Source organism: Urocitellus parryii, chromosome 6 (assembly GCF_045843805.1).
Source record: "Urocitellus parryii isolate mUroPar1 chromosome 6, mUroPar1.hap1, whole genome shotgun sequence".
NCBI lineage: Eukaryota > Metazoa > Chordata > Mammalia > Rodentia > Sciuridae > Urocitellus > Urocitellus parryii.
Genome location: NC_135536.1, coordinates 178,356,842 through 178,374,128, shown reverse-complemented (window position 1 = coordinate 178,374,128; position 17,287 = coordinate 178,356,842). Strand labels below are relative to the sequence as shown.

Below are 17,287 nucleotides of genomic sequence, written 5' to 3'. Positions count from 1 at the left end.
ATTATCTTTTTTCCTTGTTTAACTTAACTAAGTACCTATGTGAAATTAGTTGATTTTCTTTGGCATTCTTCACTTCTTCTGTATCTAGGACAAAGTGTTAAAGAGTAAGGCTCTTTGGAAATGGAGTCTAATAACTAATTAGAAGCACAGGAGCCAGGCATGGTGGTGCATGTTTGTAATCGAGGCTCGGGAGGCTGAGGCAGGAAGATCGGAAGTTCACAGCCAGCCTTAGCAACTTAGCGAGGCTCTAAGCAACTCAGTGAGACCCTGTCTCAAAATAAAAAGTAAAATGGGCTGGGGATGTGGCTCAGTGGTTAAGTGCCCCTGTGTTCAATACCCAGTACCACCCCTCCCACCCCCCACAGGAAAAAAGTATAGACATGGAGAGAAGGTTTGGGGGTAGGGTAGTGTTTGTAGGGTAGATAGATATGAAAATACAATATGTTTTCTTCTCTCAACTTCTCTGTAAAACTTTCTGTGTCTGGTATAAAATAGCTTGTGCATAGAGGCAATAACCCTCAACTCCCAACCTTTCCCCTAAAAAGTTCGCCAGACATATGATAATGATTCCAGTTCATCAAAAAGTGGTTCTGTAAAGGTCAGGGTTTTCTGTCTATAAAGCTGATGGTGATGCATGCCATGAAAGTCTATGAACTTAAAAGAGCAAAATAGGATTTTTTAAAGAAAATGCTCAGAATCAGTATTGAGGGAGTATTTCCATGAATCTTAGATCTGAAGTTATTTGTCTTTTGAAAATTCTGTGGAGCCAGATGCATTAGTGCATACCTGTAATTCCTACTACTCAGAAGGCCAAAGCAGAAGAATTGAGAGTTCAAAGTCAGGCTGGGTAACATAGCAAGACCTGTCTCCAAAAAAAAAAAAAAAAAAAAAAAATGGACTTAACTACAATATTTTCAATTATTTTTCAAGATTATAAAGTAGCCACATAAATAAGATCTCTTCTTTCTGATTTTTCACTTCCCAGTGTCTATAGAGAAGAACTTCAGGAGTCACAGCTGTAGCACAGCTTAGATAACTCTTCTATTCACTCAAACCTGTCTCCCCTGCCAGAGCATTTTAGCCCACAGGTAGTGGGATTTCCAACGAAGAAGAGCAATGAGAAACTCTGCAAAACCTAGGCAGGATTTGCCAGCTCATTTATTCATTCAGTATCATTTTTGAACACCTCCTATTTGCTCAATGATATGGAGAAAATAAGTTGGAATCTCTGTATTTGGGGAGTTGGAAGAGTAAACATGTCAGCAACCAACAATTAGAGGCTGAGTTGTAGCCCAGTAGTACCACACTTGCCTGAGTGAGGCCATGGGTTTGGTCCCTAGCATGCACACAAAAAGATGATCAGTGACCTACCAGATACTAAGACAGTCTTATAATATTATAGAAATTACAAACTAGTGAGCCAAGGAAAACATGGTTTATTAGACTAAAATCAGACTTGTTAATTTTTCCAGAAAATATTTATAGCATATCCACTATATTCTTAGCACTGTGCCTGACTGTTAGGAATTCAGTTTCTAAATATTAACTTCTAGGTTAATACATATTCATAGTAAACTTGTGCAAACTCTGACTCAGTGGTCCTGGCATTTAGATCATTCCCTGATTTTAGAAGAGTTTTGTATACCTTCCCATCAGCAGTCCCCAGATCAAAAGTTCAGCTGAATCCAGTTACTGGTTCTTGCCTAGGTGATTTTAATTCCCTAACTGGCTAACTGCCTCTGCAGTCTGTTATATAGACAGCTACTACTGTCTTGAAACAACTCACATCCTGTCACCTTCGAAACCTGTGGCTTCTTGCTTTCTTCAGAGCTCCAGCCTGCTCCCAGCCTTGCTTCAGTGGACATCCTCCCTTCACACTTGCCTCTGTGACCCACTTGGGCTCTGTACATTCACGCTTTCTGGAACTGTGGAAGCCTTCAGACACCAACTTCTGCTATTTACTTATCTGTAGAAATTCTTATTGTCTTTCACTGTCCACTCAACTAAGTTATAAAAATTTTTAAAGTGATTTCCTTTTGCTTTGTACTATATTTTTTCACCCCCTGAATTCTAAACTCTTAGCACAGATTTTATGTGTGTATTCTTTGCAGACATGTAAAGGAGAGATTCAGTTGATCAAATTAGCCATAAAACACTTCTGAGGGCTGGTATGTAGCTCAGTGGTAGAGCTCTTGCCTAGCGTGTGCTGGACCCTGGGTTGGATCCCCAAAACCCCCACATGCCACACCCCCAGAAAAACACTGCTGAACCTGTGGGGCTGGAGATGTGTAGCTAAATGAGGGAGCATGAGCTTAGCACGCACAAAGCCACTGGGTTCAATCCTAAACCGCCCCTCCCCCACCAAAAAAAAGAATCACTGAACCCAGAGATACTCTCCTCCCCAAAGCATTTTTTTTTTTTTTAGGTTCTTGGCTTCATGGGTATAAGAGTACAAGGTGCCAAACATGTAAATATACCAGGCTTTAATACTACATTGTAATGAATGCTATAAGAGAAAGATCACAGAGAAGTTGAGCTTTGGACTAGAGAACCATAGTCAGATTATAAGGAATGGCAGACCCACTATACCAGGGCCCCACAGAGGAGTGAAAAGCAGAGCCAGGGGAGGTGCACAGGGCTCAGTCATTATGGCCAGTTTTGCTGGGAAGGCATCAAAGAGATCCCAGGAGGAGAGAGCCAGTTCACAAATAAGTAAGATACCCTACCCTCAGGCTGTGTAGCCAATAAAAAAAAAATATTTAGATTCAGTATATAGTTGTTTCTACTTGTATCAGATTCAGAAAATGAAATTAGCCAGAGTTTTAGATCTGTTCAGATATAAAATTTATCACATAAAATACAGCATATGGGCCAAGGATGTTATTTCAGTGGTAGAACACTTGCCTAGTACATACAAGGTCCTGGGTTCAATAACCAGCACTGCAAAATCTAAAATATTAAATTTATCATATTATATCTTCCAGTCGCCAAACTGAGTGATTGGTCTTGCAAGATCATTCTCATGCCAAGCTATTTCTTTTTAAAGCCATTCATAAAATTGTTTTCTCCCCCCCTGCCTTTTTTTTTAGGTTGAATGCAATTCTCGTCTCAACCCTATAAATACAACTTTGCTAAAGGTAATATATCTTCTTCCTTCACTGCCAACCACTTGTGAGTAGATTATACATGCTTCAAATTTTAGTATGTTTGCTAGAACCATTGCCCAAAAAGAGGTAAAACTTCTTTTTCTATTAGTTTCTAATGCTCTCTTCTTTCTTTTTTTTTTCCCTCAATATATATTCTAATTGTGGGGCTGGGGGTGTAGTGTAGCTCAGTAGTAAATTGTGTGCTTAGCATATATGAGGCCCTGGGTTCAATCACAAGTATCCCCCTCCCTTCCAAAAAAATATATATGTATACACTTACATATATACACATATACACATTCTCATTGCAGAAAATTGAAAAATAGCTGGGCACAATGGTGCATACTGTAATTCCAGCAACTCCGGAATCTGAGGTAGGAGGATTGCAAATTCAAGATCAGCCCAGACAACTTAATGAGACTCTGTCTCAAAATACAAAGGACTGGATATATATAGCTCAGTGGTAGAGTACCCCTGAGTTCAATCCCAAGTACTAATTTTTTAAAAGATTTTTCATAAGTCTGCTGCCCACAGGGAACTGCCTCTGGTAAAATATTGGTATCTCTTTACTATATGTTTTTTATCATTAAGATCAGAGTATATTTAGCAGGCACAATGGTGCATGCCTATAATCCCAGCTACTCTGAACCTGAGGCTGGAGGATCACAAGTTGAGGCCAACCTTAGGAACTTAGTGAGAACCTGTCTCAAAATAAACAAGAAAACCCTGTAATCCCAGCAATTCAGGAGGCTAAGGCAGGAGGATTGCAAGTTAAAAGCCAGCCTCAGCAAAAAGCAAGGTGCTAAACAACTCAGTGAGACCCTATCACTAAATAAAATACAAAATAGGGCTGGGGATGCGGTTCAGTGGTCAGGTGCCCCTGAGTTCAAAAGGACCTCAAAAATAAATATAAATAAATAAATAAACAAGAAAGAAAAGGAAGCTGGGTTTATAACTTGGTGTCAGAGTGCTTCTGGTTCCATTCCCATACTGATGGCGGGGATGCAGGGGGAGCCAGGCATAACGCACACACCTATAATCCCAGCAACTCCAGGCTGAAGCAGGAGGATCACAAGTTCAAGGCCAGCCTGGGCAACTTAGTGAGGCCCTGTGTCAAAAGAAAGGACTGGTGGTGTGGCTCAGTGATAGAGGACTTCTGGATATAGTCCCTTATACCATGTACACACACACACACACCAAAAAAAAAAAATTTAAATAAGAGGATATTTGTTGTCCTATATATGTTTTCTTCACATTTATGACATAAACGTTTTCCCATGCCTTAAAAATTTCATAAGCATTATTGTGTTATGAGAATTAAGGTAATAGATGGAAATATTCTACACATGCTAAATCTTGAATAGGTAAGGAAGCTCCCAATTACAATTTTTATAGTAGTGAGAGTGAATGCATTTTCTTTCTCTTAGAGCAAGTAGAAAGTGACTCTTACTAAATTTCTAAGGACAATATCAAGTTTCTCCACATTTCAAATGTATCTCAATTAAGAGTTCCAGCCTAGCATTATCTCAACCAGTTTTCCCCAAGCCTCTGTTAATAGGTAGCTAACCTCCTACCTGGACTACTGGAGAGTTAAATGCTGATCTTCTTTGCTTACTGCTGTTTTCAGTCTGAAAGATCTTTACCTTCTTCCGTTTGTCTTTGAAATGTGCTTAAAAGGGAAGCATTGTCACCAGACGTAGCCCATAGTTTCTAGAAACAGACCATGAGGTTAATGCTCTAAAGTGACCAAACTCAGACTGTTCTTGGTTCCAGATCTTGATGGGCTTGTCTAAAATATGAATGAAAAGTTTGTGGTTTCAAATTAGAATCAATATTTAACAGCACCAAATGAACTCTGAAATAGCCAAAGATAAGATTATTTCTGGGCAAATATGCCCATCTGCTACAGCATGGGGCAGAGTGGATAGCTCCTATGGCTGACTGAACTCTGATTCTCAAGCAGTTTGATATGGGTATCACTCTTAGAAATAGTTACATCCAGTATCTTCTCCTTGCATATAAGAACTGTTTTATGGTTCTGTTCAGTTTTCAGCTTTTAAACTTCATGAAAATTGGGGCTGGGGATGTGGCTCAAGCTGTAGCACGCTCGCCTGGCATGTGTGCGGCCCGGGTTCGATCCTCAGCACCACATACAAACAAAGATGTTGTGTCCGCTGAAAAACTGAAAAATAAATATTAAAAAAAAATCTCTCTCTCTCTTTAAAAAAAAAAACTTCATGAAAATTTAGTTTATGCCAGTTTGGTGGTCTATTTTATATTTATTTGTCAAATTGAATGTTTGTTTCTCATCTTATGCCTGGAATTTTGAGGAGACTTGTTTCTTGTTAAGAAAGTTTTAATGTGTCATTTAAACCCCGGGGTTCATGTCCCTTTTAAAAAACAAAAAGGTTGGCTGGGGACATAGATCAGTTGGTAGAGTGCTTGCCTCGCATGTACAAGGCCCTGAGTTCAATCCCCAACATCACCAAAAAAAAAAAAAAAAAGGCCAGTCAGCCTGTGTCCTACAGTGTCTGAAAGTGTACAACACCTGGAAGAGAAAGCCTAAGCTCCTATGTAGCCATTATGCCCTGTGAACAGATTTGTGGAATCTGCATCTCCAAGAGCTTATTAGAAATGCTGGTTCTTGAACCTTACCCAGACCTATTCAGTCAGAATCTCTAGGACAGAAATCCAAGAATCTGAGGGCTTTTGTTTTTGTTTTAAGTGGTGCTGGGATTTGAACCCAGGACCTTGCACATGCAAGGAAGTATTCTACTACTAAGCTATACCCTAACCCCAAGAATCAGAGTTTATTTGCTTTTTTAATATTTATTTTTTAGTTGTAGTTGGACACAATACCTTTATTTATTTATTTTTACATGGTGCCGAGGATCGAACCCAGGGCCCCACACGTGCTAGGCAAGCGCTCTACTGCTGAGCCACAACCCCAGCCCAAGAGTCAACAAGTAGTTCTGATGTATACTTGCCAGTCTGTAAGAATAACTGGTGTTAAGGCTTATAAAGTAAAAAGCAACCACACCATATCCTGCTAGAGAGAACAGTGGCACCAAATGAATTGGTGGGATTCAGCTTCTGCTTTTGATCAGGAACTCCCCTGAAATATAGAGTTGAACGGGGACTTCAAAATCACAAAACACTGAGAAGTCAAGGTCACCCTGTTTGAGTACTCCGTAAGTAACATTCTTCAGGGAGAGGGAGAACAGGGTTGAAAGTTTAGTAGCTTATTCTGTCACCCTGCCATGGGCCAGAAAGCCAGATCCAGCTTCTTGGGATAATTAAGGACTGAGTAAATTCTTTCCAATTTCTATCTAGCATTTCCATCTTTATAAAGAGTACATTGAAGGTTGGGGCTGGGGCTCAGCAGTAGAGCTCTTGCCTGGCATGTGTGAGGCCCTGGGTTTTTGATCCTTAGCACCACATATAAATAAGTTAATTAAATTAAAGACATTGACAACTAAAAAATGTTTTTTAAAATGTGCCTTGAGGAGATGTAAACCTATAAACAGTTGAAGAATCAAATTCAATATTGTCCTGTTTGAACGGACTGGGATGTTTAGAGCATTTCCCTCAAATGTAAGTCCCAGCTGACTTACATATTTTTCCTCTTCTAGATGGCAGACTGTGGGGGACTGCCCCAAGTAGTTCAGGTAAGAAATTTTGTTTTTTAAGAAAAAAAAAGCACCCATTCTGTTCTACCTCTCTGCCTGTGAAAAAAATAATGTGTTTTTGTTTTATCCCCTAGCCCGGGAAGCTCACCGAGGCCTTCAAGTACTTTTTGCAGGGAATGGGCTACAGTGAGTAATACACAACTTTCTGTCTAGTGAAGATTTATGTAAGATGGGTCAGTTTGACATCTGGGAGGCCATAATTCTTAGGGTACATCCTCTGGGCTAGCCAGCATTGACTAAAGTAGAAACTGAAACGTTTGTGGAACAATCATTTGTGCATATATATACATATATGCACATATATAATAATGCACTTATTAAGCACATTTGTCAGGCAGTATATACGCTTAACCTAAGAGGTAAGTTCTGTTATTGGTCCCATTTTATAGAAGAGGAAACTGAGGATCAAAGAAGCTAAGCACATTTCCAGCATAACAGTGCAGCTGCAGAGCCATGGTTCAGACCTTGGCAGTCTTACTGCAGAGCCCACACTTTTAACCATCAAAGCTTAGCCTGTCCCAGCCATTAATCAGAAGTTACAATTTGCATTTGTACTCAGCTGGTTAATAACTGGCCTAGAGAAACAGAAGTGAGACTCCAGAAGAAAAGGGTCGTGTCCTCAATGAAATCTGTTCCACCACAAGAGATGAACTTGCAGAGTATCTTAGAGCAAGTGAAGGATGTGTCCATATCATATGCTGCTGTCCTGGTCTCATGTATTGTGAGACCCCTGAGCCTTTTTGCAAAAAAATCCACACTTGCTCCTTTCTTGGAGTCATAAGAATAAAACCCTTTCACCCAGATATAGAGCTCTTTACCCAATCAGGTGATTTTTTTTTTTCCCCATCTTTGGTATCTGTGAAAATGGCCATTCATGAGCTGCCTGGGCAGCTGCTCTGATCAACTAGACCTGGGTAGAGCCCTGTACCCACCAGGCAGACCATGTGTGTCTTGTCTAGAGTTGCTGTGTCTTCCCATCTGTGAGTCGCTACCAACCGAGCCCACATCCATGGCCCTCTAGCTCACTGGGAGGGCCTAACTTAGTAACCTGTTCTTATCCATTCCTAAGAAACAGCTGATCTTATAGCTCATTTCTGATCCAAAGTTGGGTGACTATGTAGAATGGAGGGGAGAATAGTTTGTCTAATTGAGAGAAATGATATCCAAGATGATACTAAAGTGACACTCAACCTCTCCTCTTCTCTGGGACCATAAAATAAACTGATCCCTTGCTCAGAGTATTCTGTCTACTAGGCAGCCAGGGTTGCTACTTCGCACTCTAGATCACTAACCTTCCTCTTCCTGTGTCCATCCTGCTTCCAGTCCCGTATGTGCAGCTCAGTCACCTCAGCACCGAGTCAGGTACCTTCCTCTGTGCTGGCCCTACCCGCTCTCCGCCATGCTCTCCTGGCTGCATTGGCTGCCTGCAGCATGTCCGCAATTTTTCTGTGCAGTGAGAGCCTGATAGAACGTGGCTCATTGTGCTCCAAGAGTTTAGCCTACTAATCCTGCCCTGGTGCTCCAGGAGGAAGAAAGGATCCAGTTACAATGCCTAGGCCTCCTCTCATCTTTCTAAATCCAGGGTCAAAGCAGCAACTGAAACTTGATAGGCAGAGCCCCTCTTCCACCACCTACTACTAATCTTTGAGGTAACCTCCAGACATGGGAATTGAAGGGGTAGCCTTGACTGTAGGTAGAAATGTTAGTACCTATGCCAAGAGAACTCCACAGGTAATGGCATCTTTTGACTCCAGTATTGAAATGACAGCCAGGTGGAGGCTGGTGCCTGAGGTTGAGAGGCAGGGAAGGTCCTGTCCCAGCCAAAATAGAAGAACATTCAGGTCAGGGATAGGGCTGGGGCTGGGGCTCAGCGGTAGAGTGCTCGCCTTGCACGTTCGAGATCCTGGGTTCAATCCTCAGCACCACATAAAAATAAACAAGTGAAATAAAGGTATTGTGTCCAACTACAACTAAAAAACATATGTATATATAAAAAAAGAATATTCAGGTCAAAGCAAGGCAGATCAGGAGTCTGAATTAAACATCCCCAGAGCTCTTTCCTCTGAGGCAATCTATATAGAGATCAGTTCCTGTCCCACCTATCCTGGCCTCCACCATGCCTTCCACACACTCTAGACAGCCAGGGTAGCCTGTGGACACGGATGGTAGTCTTCGTTGTATCGGGCTTGCACTGTGTTTGTGAAACACCTTCATGTATGTGTGGTCTGTCTTTCTTTTCTTTTGATTTAGTCTTGCATGTACTGCAGGGTTTGGCTTTCCCAAAGCCTCCCTCCTAATCACTGAACTGTGTGGGCACAGCTAAGAATCTCTACTCTGGTCTTAGGGCTTCCCTTCTGCTGACTAGAAGAGCTATTCCAGCCAAACCCAGAGAATTAAAGCAGCCTTGCATTCAGTCACTAATCTAGAGCAAATACTAGAGAGTGGGGATGGCTATATCTTGTCCTGGGTGTCATTGTAAGTAGGTTGGGAAAGCTAAACATAAAGCCTTTGGTGAAACATGTAAATTAGCTGAGCTTAACTGGGGCTCCATCTTCTAGTCCTCTTGGTTCTTTGTTACAGTACCATCTGCCAGCATGACCCGGCTCGCCCGATCCCGAACCCACTCAACCTCGAGTAGCATTGGCTCTGGAGAAAGTCCCTTCAGCCGGTCTGTCACCAGCAATCAGTCAGATGGAACTCAAGAATCCTGTGAGTCCCCTGATGCCCTGGACAGACACCAGACCATGGAGGTGTCCTGCTAAGCAGTTGCTCCTCCCCGGACCATGCAAGTCTACCCTTCTTCAGACGACACTCCATAATATAACATTTCATCCCGTAAACTGGCCTCCTCTATCTTTAACTCATGCATGGCCACTGAACCTCTCCTAGTAATCTGGATTTATCATTCTCTGCCCACCTACCCTTTTTTTGTATCTTCCAAGAACCACATTCATGCCATTACTGTAACATTCCAGCATCTTTAGCTGATCTGATCTCCACATCTTCTCTTGCCAGCTTTTTCCTATGTTCCCCTAACGATGTATCTGATAAGATTCTTCTATCCCAACTCCATGTGTGTGCGAGCACGTGTGTCTGTGTTTGTGTGTGCATAGTTCTGTGATTTTAGACATGCTTCCTTGTGGCGCTTCTGCAAAAAAAGAAAAAGGGAATTTTTTTTTTGCATTCCCAATGGTGTTTTTGAGGAAAACGTGCAGAACAGATATTTAAGTGGGGAAGGCCACTAGATTCTCATCTGGTTCCAAATTGGTCAACAAGATTTGCAGAGTGATTTCTGAAGAGAGCAGCTCTGAGGAATGTGGAAAAGCATAATTACTGTTTGTACCAGTGATTGATTGTGACCAATGGTAGAAGTGTTGCCTGTCACATAGAGAGGTAGGCAAAGGGGCCAGCCACCTTCCTTTGTCCAAGTGGATTCACATATGCATCCTATAAAGAAAAGGGCGGGATATATCCTACTAGGAGCCCATGAACAATGAAGTTCTAATACAACAGGGAGTTTACTCCAAAGCAGTGGCTTAATTACTAGATCTTAGCACAGAAAGGTGGAAAACAAAATGCCAGGCCTCCGCTCTGCTGTTGCTGAGCATCTGTTACCATTTATCAGACATCTACACATCTACAAGAAGTGCCTCCCAAGTCTGTGGTGGAGAGTGGTTCTCCATTCCTCAGTCCCAAAAAAGGGAGAGGTATGGCCGAAAAATATGGTGAGGACATGAAAGGGCAAGAGCAATGGCCATTAACACAATTTCATGTTGAGTAACTGTAGCTATGATTTCAGCAGACTCATGGAAGCCAAACTAAATGGATATAGAACCCACTTCTGAGAAAGATTCTTAGAGGGGGGAGGGGCCAGTCTGTAAGGGCAGTCACATCCAGGTAAAATTGTAGCCTCCATCTGCTGTCAGCAAGGGGGTCACTGCTGGGAGGAGGGTGAGATAACTGTGGAAATCCATGCCATAAACAGGAGCCCAGCTCTCAGAAGCAGGAGATGCAAGCTCAGGGTTACACAGTTCCGAATCTTGAGAAGAGACTTTTCAGACACATTGTTTGCTTTCTGCCAAGATAAGGAATGCATCACTCTGCCAGAGTACAACTTTTTACAAATTATTAAATAAAGCTGTATATGTCTCATTGTTACCTGATTGCTGGTGTTATTTTTCTCAAGCCACTCACTGGGGCTCAGGGAGTGGCTGAATACTGTGTGCTGGTTCTATGCTCTACATTTTCACATTTGTGATCACTTATCCCACCCAGTCACACTGTCCATTTATAGGGAAGAAATGAAGCTTCAGGATAATTTGTCCAAGGTCATACAGCTAGTAAGCGCAGCCTAGACTAAATCCAAGTCCACTTGACAATGCTGTTGTTGATGGAGGAGAAGCTGAGGTCTGGGAAAGGCATTCCACATCTTGGCTCTGCCATGTGTGTGGAATTGCTGGATCCCACCCATCAGGTAATAATCTGCAACCACTTTTCTGGGGTTCTTTAAGAGAATAGGCTGTGTCCCTCCATAAATGGCTGAATTTGCACCCATCAAGAATAATTTCAGGCCAGGTTCAGTGGTGCATGCCTACATGTAGTCACGCTCCTCAGAAGACTGAGGAAGGAAGATCACGAGTTCAAGACCAGTCTGGGCAACTTAGCAAGACCCTGTCTCTGAATAAATGAATTGAATGAATGATGGGAAAGGGGGATCTGGGGGGTGTAGTGCTGTGGTAAAGTGCATTCTTAGCATGTGTGAGGCCCTGTGTTTGAACCCAGCACCAAACAAAGGAAAGAAAGGCTCACATAACTTCATCAAGTTCTCATGGCAGCTCTGCAAAGTGGGAGCATCTATTTTACAGACAAGGAACAATTCATAAAAGTTGAGTGAGGGGCTGGGGATGTGGCTCAAGTGGTGGCGCGCTCGCCTGGCATGCGTGCGGCCCGGGTTCGATCCTCAGCACCACATTACCAACAAGGATGTTGTGTCCGCCGAGAACTAAAGAATAAATGTTGAAAATTCTCTCTCTCTCTCTCTCTCCTCTCTCACTCTCTCTTTAAAAAAAAAAAAAAAGTTGAGTGATTTGACCAAAGTCACCTAGCTTGAAAAAGTAGTTTCTAGTTCTTCCAGAGTCAATGCATTTTTATGTTTTCTTCAGCCTTTCATTGAGCACTTTTAATAGGCAAGGCCCTTAGCACCTTCCAATAAGTTGCCTTCTGTTGACCCAATGAAATGGATACAGAAACAGGCCCAGAGTTAGTTTACAAATGGTCATGAAACTAATAATTTGGCTATATGGAAAAGTTCCCTTCACTCCATTCAACACTTCTGTGACAAATTTGTGGGGTTTTTCCCTATACCAACTAATTCTCTTAACAGTTTGGACACCAACTAGGTATCTTACAATTCAATTAGAACACTATCTAGAGTTAGTGCAGACCCTATAGTCCCACAAGCACCCCCCACTTCACATGCCAGTTGGAAGTAGTAAATCCCATGTTACACTTCTGTACAACTAGGGTACAAATCTGATTCACACAGCTGTCTCCTCAGGCTTGGCCATTTGGGTTTTTTTGGGGGTTTTTTTTGTTGTTTATTTGTTTTGTTTTTTTAAAGAGAGAGTGAGAGGAGAGAGAGAGAATTTTTAATATTTTTTTTTTTTTAGTTCTCGGCGGACACAACATCTTTGTTGGTATGTGGTGCTGAGGATCGAACCCAGGCCACACGCATGCCAGGCGAGCGCGCTACCGCTTGAGCCACATCCCCAGCCCTTGGCCATTTGTTTTGATGGCTCACAGAACTCAGGAAAGGTGTTTACTAGTTTATTAAAAAGGATAAGCCAGGCATGGTGGCACACACCTGTAATCCTATCTGGTGGGGGGATGGGGGCTCATGAGTTCAAAGCCAGCCTCAGAAACTTACTGAGACCTTGTCTAAAACAATAAAGAGGGCTAGGGATGTGGTTCAGTGGTTAAACACCACTGGATTCAGTCCCCATTACCAAAAACAATGGATGCTCCTCTCCTGTGACTCTTTTCAGCTCTGTTACCAAGTCCCTGCAGAGATACATATCAAACCAGCCTTCCCTGGGAGCAAGGGATCAGCAGAAGTGAACTCTTACTAGCAAGGAACCAGATAAGGTGGCAGAGTCTGAACTAGATTAAGAGCATTTCAGTACAATGCAAGTTTTTGTGTTAAAGAGCAGCTGTCTCCAGGAGTATCAGGCCCCTTGAGGGGGAGGCAGCAGGTGGCTGCATTAAATTTTAATGAGCTGTGGGCAGTGTAGTTCTGTCAGATCCTTTATCCTACACCACAGATCCTCAAGCTAAGACATGCATCAGAATCACCTAAAGTACTTTTGAAAACATTGGGGGGAGGGTGGTGTTGTGGCTCAGTGGAAGAGGCTTGTCTTGCATATGTGAGGCACTGGGTTCAATCCTCAGTACCACATAAAAATAAAGGTATTGTGTCCATCTACAAATGAAAAAAAAAATTTTTTTTTAAAAAAGCAACATTCCTGGGCCCTGACCTCAGCATTTCTGATTCAGTAGATCTGATGGGAACTGAGGATTTGTATGTCTAACAAATTCCCAGGTGATGCTGAGGCTGCTGATCTGGTACTGAGAAATACTGTTGATATTTCCACCCAATACTGGGGATTGAACCCAGGGGAATTTTCCCGCTGGAGAATAAACCCAGGACCTTAAATATGTTAAGTACTTTGGTGGTAGAACTACCACTGAGGTATAGCCTCAGCTCCCAGATCTTGCTCTTTAAAGTGTAATTCCCAGACCAGCACAATGGATATCATCTTGGAAGCTTGCTAGAAATGCAATATCAAGTGAGCACAGAGGCTCCCTAAGGAGCATGGATCCCTGTCCTATCCTATGATCCCAGGTACTGGTGTAGAGGCTGGTGTAGGAGAATTGCAAGTTCAGAGTCAACCCAGACCAATTAGTGAGACCCTGTCTCAAAAAACTAAAAAGGATCAAAGAGCAGGGGGTGTAGCTCAGTGGTAGAGCACCCCTGGGTTCAATCCTCAGTACTGCCAAATAAAAAAATATTTTTTTTTCTTGTACCGGGGATTGAACTTGGGCACTCCACCACTGAGCCACATCTCCAGCCCTTTTGTTATATTTTACTTAGAGACAGAGTCTCACTGAGTTGCTTAGTGCCTCAATATTGCTGAGGCTGGCTTTGAACTCATGATCCTCCTGCCTCAGCCTCCCGAGCCGCTGGGATCACAGGTGTGCGCCACCGTGCCCATCTAAATTACTTATGAAGAGAAAAGAGATGCAGAAAGAGAGTTGGAGAACAAAAGAAGATAAAGGGGGAGAGAAGGAAAAAAGGAAGGAGGGAGAAAGAAATGCAAAATCTTGCTGCACACAGTGTCGTACACCTGCAATCCTGGCTACTCAGAAAGCTGAAGCATCAGGAGATAAATTTCAAGCCTAGCTTGGGCAACTTGGTGAGGCCCTGCCTCAAAAAATAAAAAGGGCTTGGGATGTAACTTAGTGGTAGAATATTCCTGAGTTCTATACTCAGTACCACAAAAAGAAAGAAAAATGCCAAAATATGAGCCCCACTTCAGACCAACTGAGGCAGAATCTATAGTTTAGGGCTGGGGATGCAGCTCAGCAGTAGAGCACTTGCCTAGCATGCATGAAGAAGTGTGGGAAGGCAATGCTTCCCAAACTTACCAAAGGATTCTCTTGGAATATTTAAAGTTTAATTCCTAGGCTTCTCCTCTGACAACCTAAATTCAGAAGGCATGAAAGGATCCCAGAAACAGTAGTACTAAAATTAAGTTGCTTCAGTGATTACTATGGTCAGGCCAGCATGGGAAACCCCTGCTCATTTCTCTCAGACCCGGACCAAGCCACAAAGCCGGAGAAGAACCTCCTGCTCTGGGATCATACAGAGGCAGCCACTGCTACCCTAGAAACAGGAACTTGGGCAAGGTGGCTCCTCGATGGTCTCTGATGCCGTCAGAGGAAGCGAGTGGTTGTGAGAACCACAATCTGCAGACAGGAGCCAGAGCTCAGAGGAGGCATGCCTGTGTCTGTGACAGTCACAGATCCCTAGGCCACCTGCCTTGTCCTGCTGTGCTGGTGAGGATTGCCCAATCTGGGGTCCCTAAGGAGCCTGGGTCCCTGTCCTATCCTGGAGTACAAACTGCTGATCACAAGATAGATGCTGAACTAACCCACTCTGACATCAAGAGTCCTTCTGAAGTTCCTCCGAGTTTGAGTTCTGGGTGGCCTAGGACCAAGGACATTGGCAGATTTCCAGAAAGGATCCCCAAAGCCCTAAGCTGACCAGCCAAAGCATGGTTTTAGCTGATGCCCTGCCCAAGTCCCTGATGACAAGAAACCAGTAAGTATACTTGCTTCTGTTTCCTGGTGGGCTCAGCATAGATGAGGAAGAGTGATGCCCTCCAGGGCTGGGAGTGGGCTTTATTTACAGTTAGGAAGCAAATGTTCCAGGAGGAGGGGAGGTGGTTCTACTGGGACTGTAAGAGGTGGTTTCTGGGACCCTGAAGGAACTAAGATCCCCTCTCCCACTTTGACCACCTCCTGGAGATTTATTTTATTCTCCAGCTTGTTTTTGTACATTGCCTGTTCTAGACCCCTCTTGGTTAGTTACTTGTTGTGTGACTTTTGGCCCCTTTCTGGGCCACAGTCTTTCAAATTCAGTTGAGTAAGAGGGCTGTGGATTATCCTCTCTGAAAACACCCCCAGCTGCCAGATCTTTCAAAGAGTGAGATTCTCAGTTGAAAAAGCAGGAAAGGGTTTAGGAGTGTACCTCAGTGGGGCCCTGGATGCTGTTCTCAACTCCAAAAAGAAAAAGAGCAAGAGGCCCCCCTTTAGCTTAATCCAAATTCCTCATTCTTACCCCCACTGCTGAAAAATGATCTTCACAGGCACCGAAGAGTGGATAGTAAGTCCAGCTCTGCACTAACCAGCTGCCCAAGCACGAGGTCATCCTCTGGGGCCCTGGTCCTTGCATCTGAAATGAGACTCAAGTGGGATGATCAGAACAAAGCCGGGCAGTGTGCTGATTTCAGCTGCCTTTTACTCTTTCCTGCCACCCACTCACACAGGTCCCCTAGAAAGTGCCTAGCACACAGTAAGTTGCTGAAGTATGTGTGGTTAATGATTCGATTTCCTCTTATAAATATTGCAGCCCACACCTCCTTCTCCTGGGCCTGCCCTGCTGCCACCTGGTCTTCATATTGCCTCAGGGACTTCCTGGCCTGGACCAGATCAGGTGGAGAAAGCTGCAGAGCCCAGCATGCATGCAGCTCCCTTATTGCCCTGGCACCCATCTCCCAGCCCCACCTGCAAAGAAGTCCTCTCTGAGTTGATTGCAGTTGATGATTGTGGTCTTGCTGAAGGAGGGGAAAGGAAACTAAGCCTTACTGACACCTGCTCCATGCCAAGCTCCTCCCCTTCTCCTCACAACCCTGTGGAGTCAATATTACGATTCCTGCTTTGTCTAAGGACACACAGCTCAGACCAGGCAAGTCTGAATAAGTCTGAATAAGTCACCCATGCTACCCAGGTCAGATGGAAAGTGAAACATTTGTCCTGCACCTCATACCCAAGGGGTAAGGATGGGCTGGGGCAGCAGGGATGCTGAGGAACCAAACTGAAATGGTGCCTTAGCGCTTAGGGACCCAGTGCTCTCACTGGGCAGCAGCACCATCTCACTCCAACGCTGCTGGAACCAAAAAGACTGAGTAGAAAATGTGCCAAGTGATGGCCCATCTTGCTCCTGTCTCTGAACACTGAGCTCCGCATGGAGAAGCAGCAGCAGACAGGTATTATGATTCCCATTGATGACATGGGACTGGAGAACAGAGGGCAGGGACCTGGCACAAGTATTCCATCCTCCAAGGCAGGATCTTTACTCCTCAGAGAGGACTGGCCCAGGAGGCCACAGACGTGATGGACATGGTCTTCATCCAGGCAATGTGAGGTTCAAAAGCAAGGAAGGTGACCACCATGTCACCACACCATTTTGTGAGTTCCCCTCTCTAACTCCCCACCCTTGCTAAAGAGCAAAAACTCTGAACACCAGCTAAAGGGAAACAGACTGGCATAATCATGCCTTGTCTCTACTGAAAAGCATAAAACCATCCAAGAAAAAATACAGAACTCAGCCCAGACCCAACATTTTGACACAATGTTTGGAAAGATCAGCATCACTCTAGAACCTGGGAATGTGAATTATTCTAAGGACAAGACACCTGTCCAAAGAAATAATCATTCTGTTCATTTAGTTAACAGGTATCCAGTGCCTTCTGTGGGGGTCTCACTGGATGCTGGGGAAAGGAGCATGGAATTGTAGGATAATGGCAGATCAAGCACTTGAGTGTAAGGCTGGGCATGTGGCTCAGTGGTGGAAAGCTTGCCTGGCATGTGTGAGGCCGTAGTTTGATCCCC

The 17,287-nt window shown here is 43.6% G+C and overlaps 1 protein-coding gene across 4 annotated transcripts in view; it reads left to right on the top strand.

Moving 5' to 3' along the window:
* Ndrg3 (NDRG family member 3) overlaps nucleotides 1–10,967 on the top strand; it is a 62,243-nt gene extending 51,276 nt beyond the window's left edge. For 3 of the 4 annotated variants that reach the window (XM_026383180.2, XM_026383181.2, XM_026383179.2), the window contains 5 exons: nucleotides 3,090–3,137; nucleotides 6,779–6,814; nucleotides 6,910–6,961; nucleotides 8,159–8,197; nucleotides 9,416–10,967. In XM_026383180.2, the coding sequence (XP_026238965.1) occupies nucleotides 3,090–3,137; nucleotides 6,779–6,814; nucleotides 6,910–6,961; nucleotides 8,159–8,197; nucleotides 9,416–9,597 (357 nt within the window). In that variant the 3' untranslated portion in view covers nucleotides 9,598–10,967. The remainder of the gene's footprint in view (nucleotides 1–3,089; nucleotides 3,138–6,778; nucleotides 6,815–6,909; nucleotides 6,962–8,158; nucleotides 8,198–9,415) is intronic. The other variant, XM_026383182.2, reaches the window with a different exon arrangement.
* The last annotated feature ends 6,320 nt before the right edge of the window (nucleotides 10,968–17,287 follow it).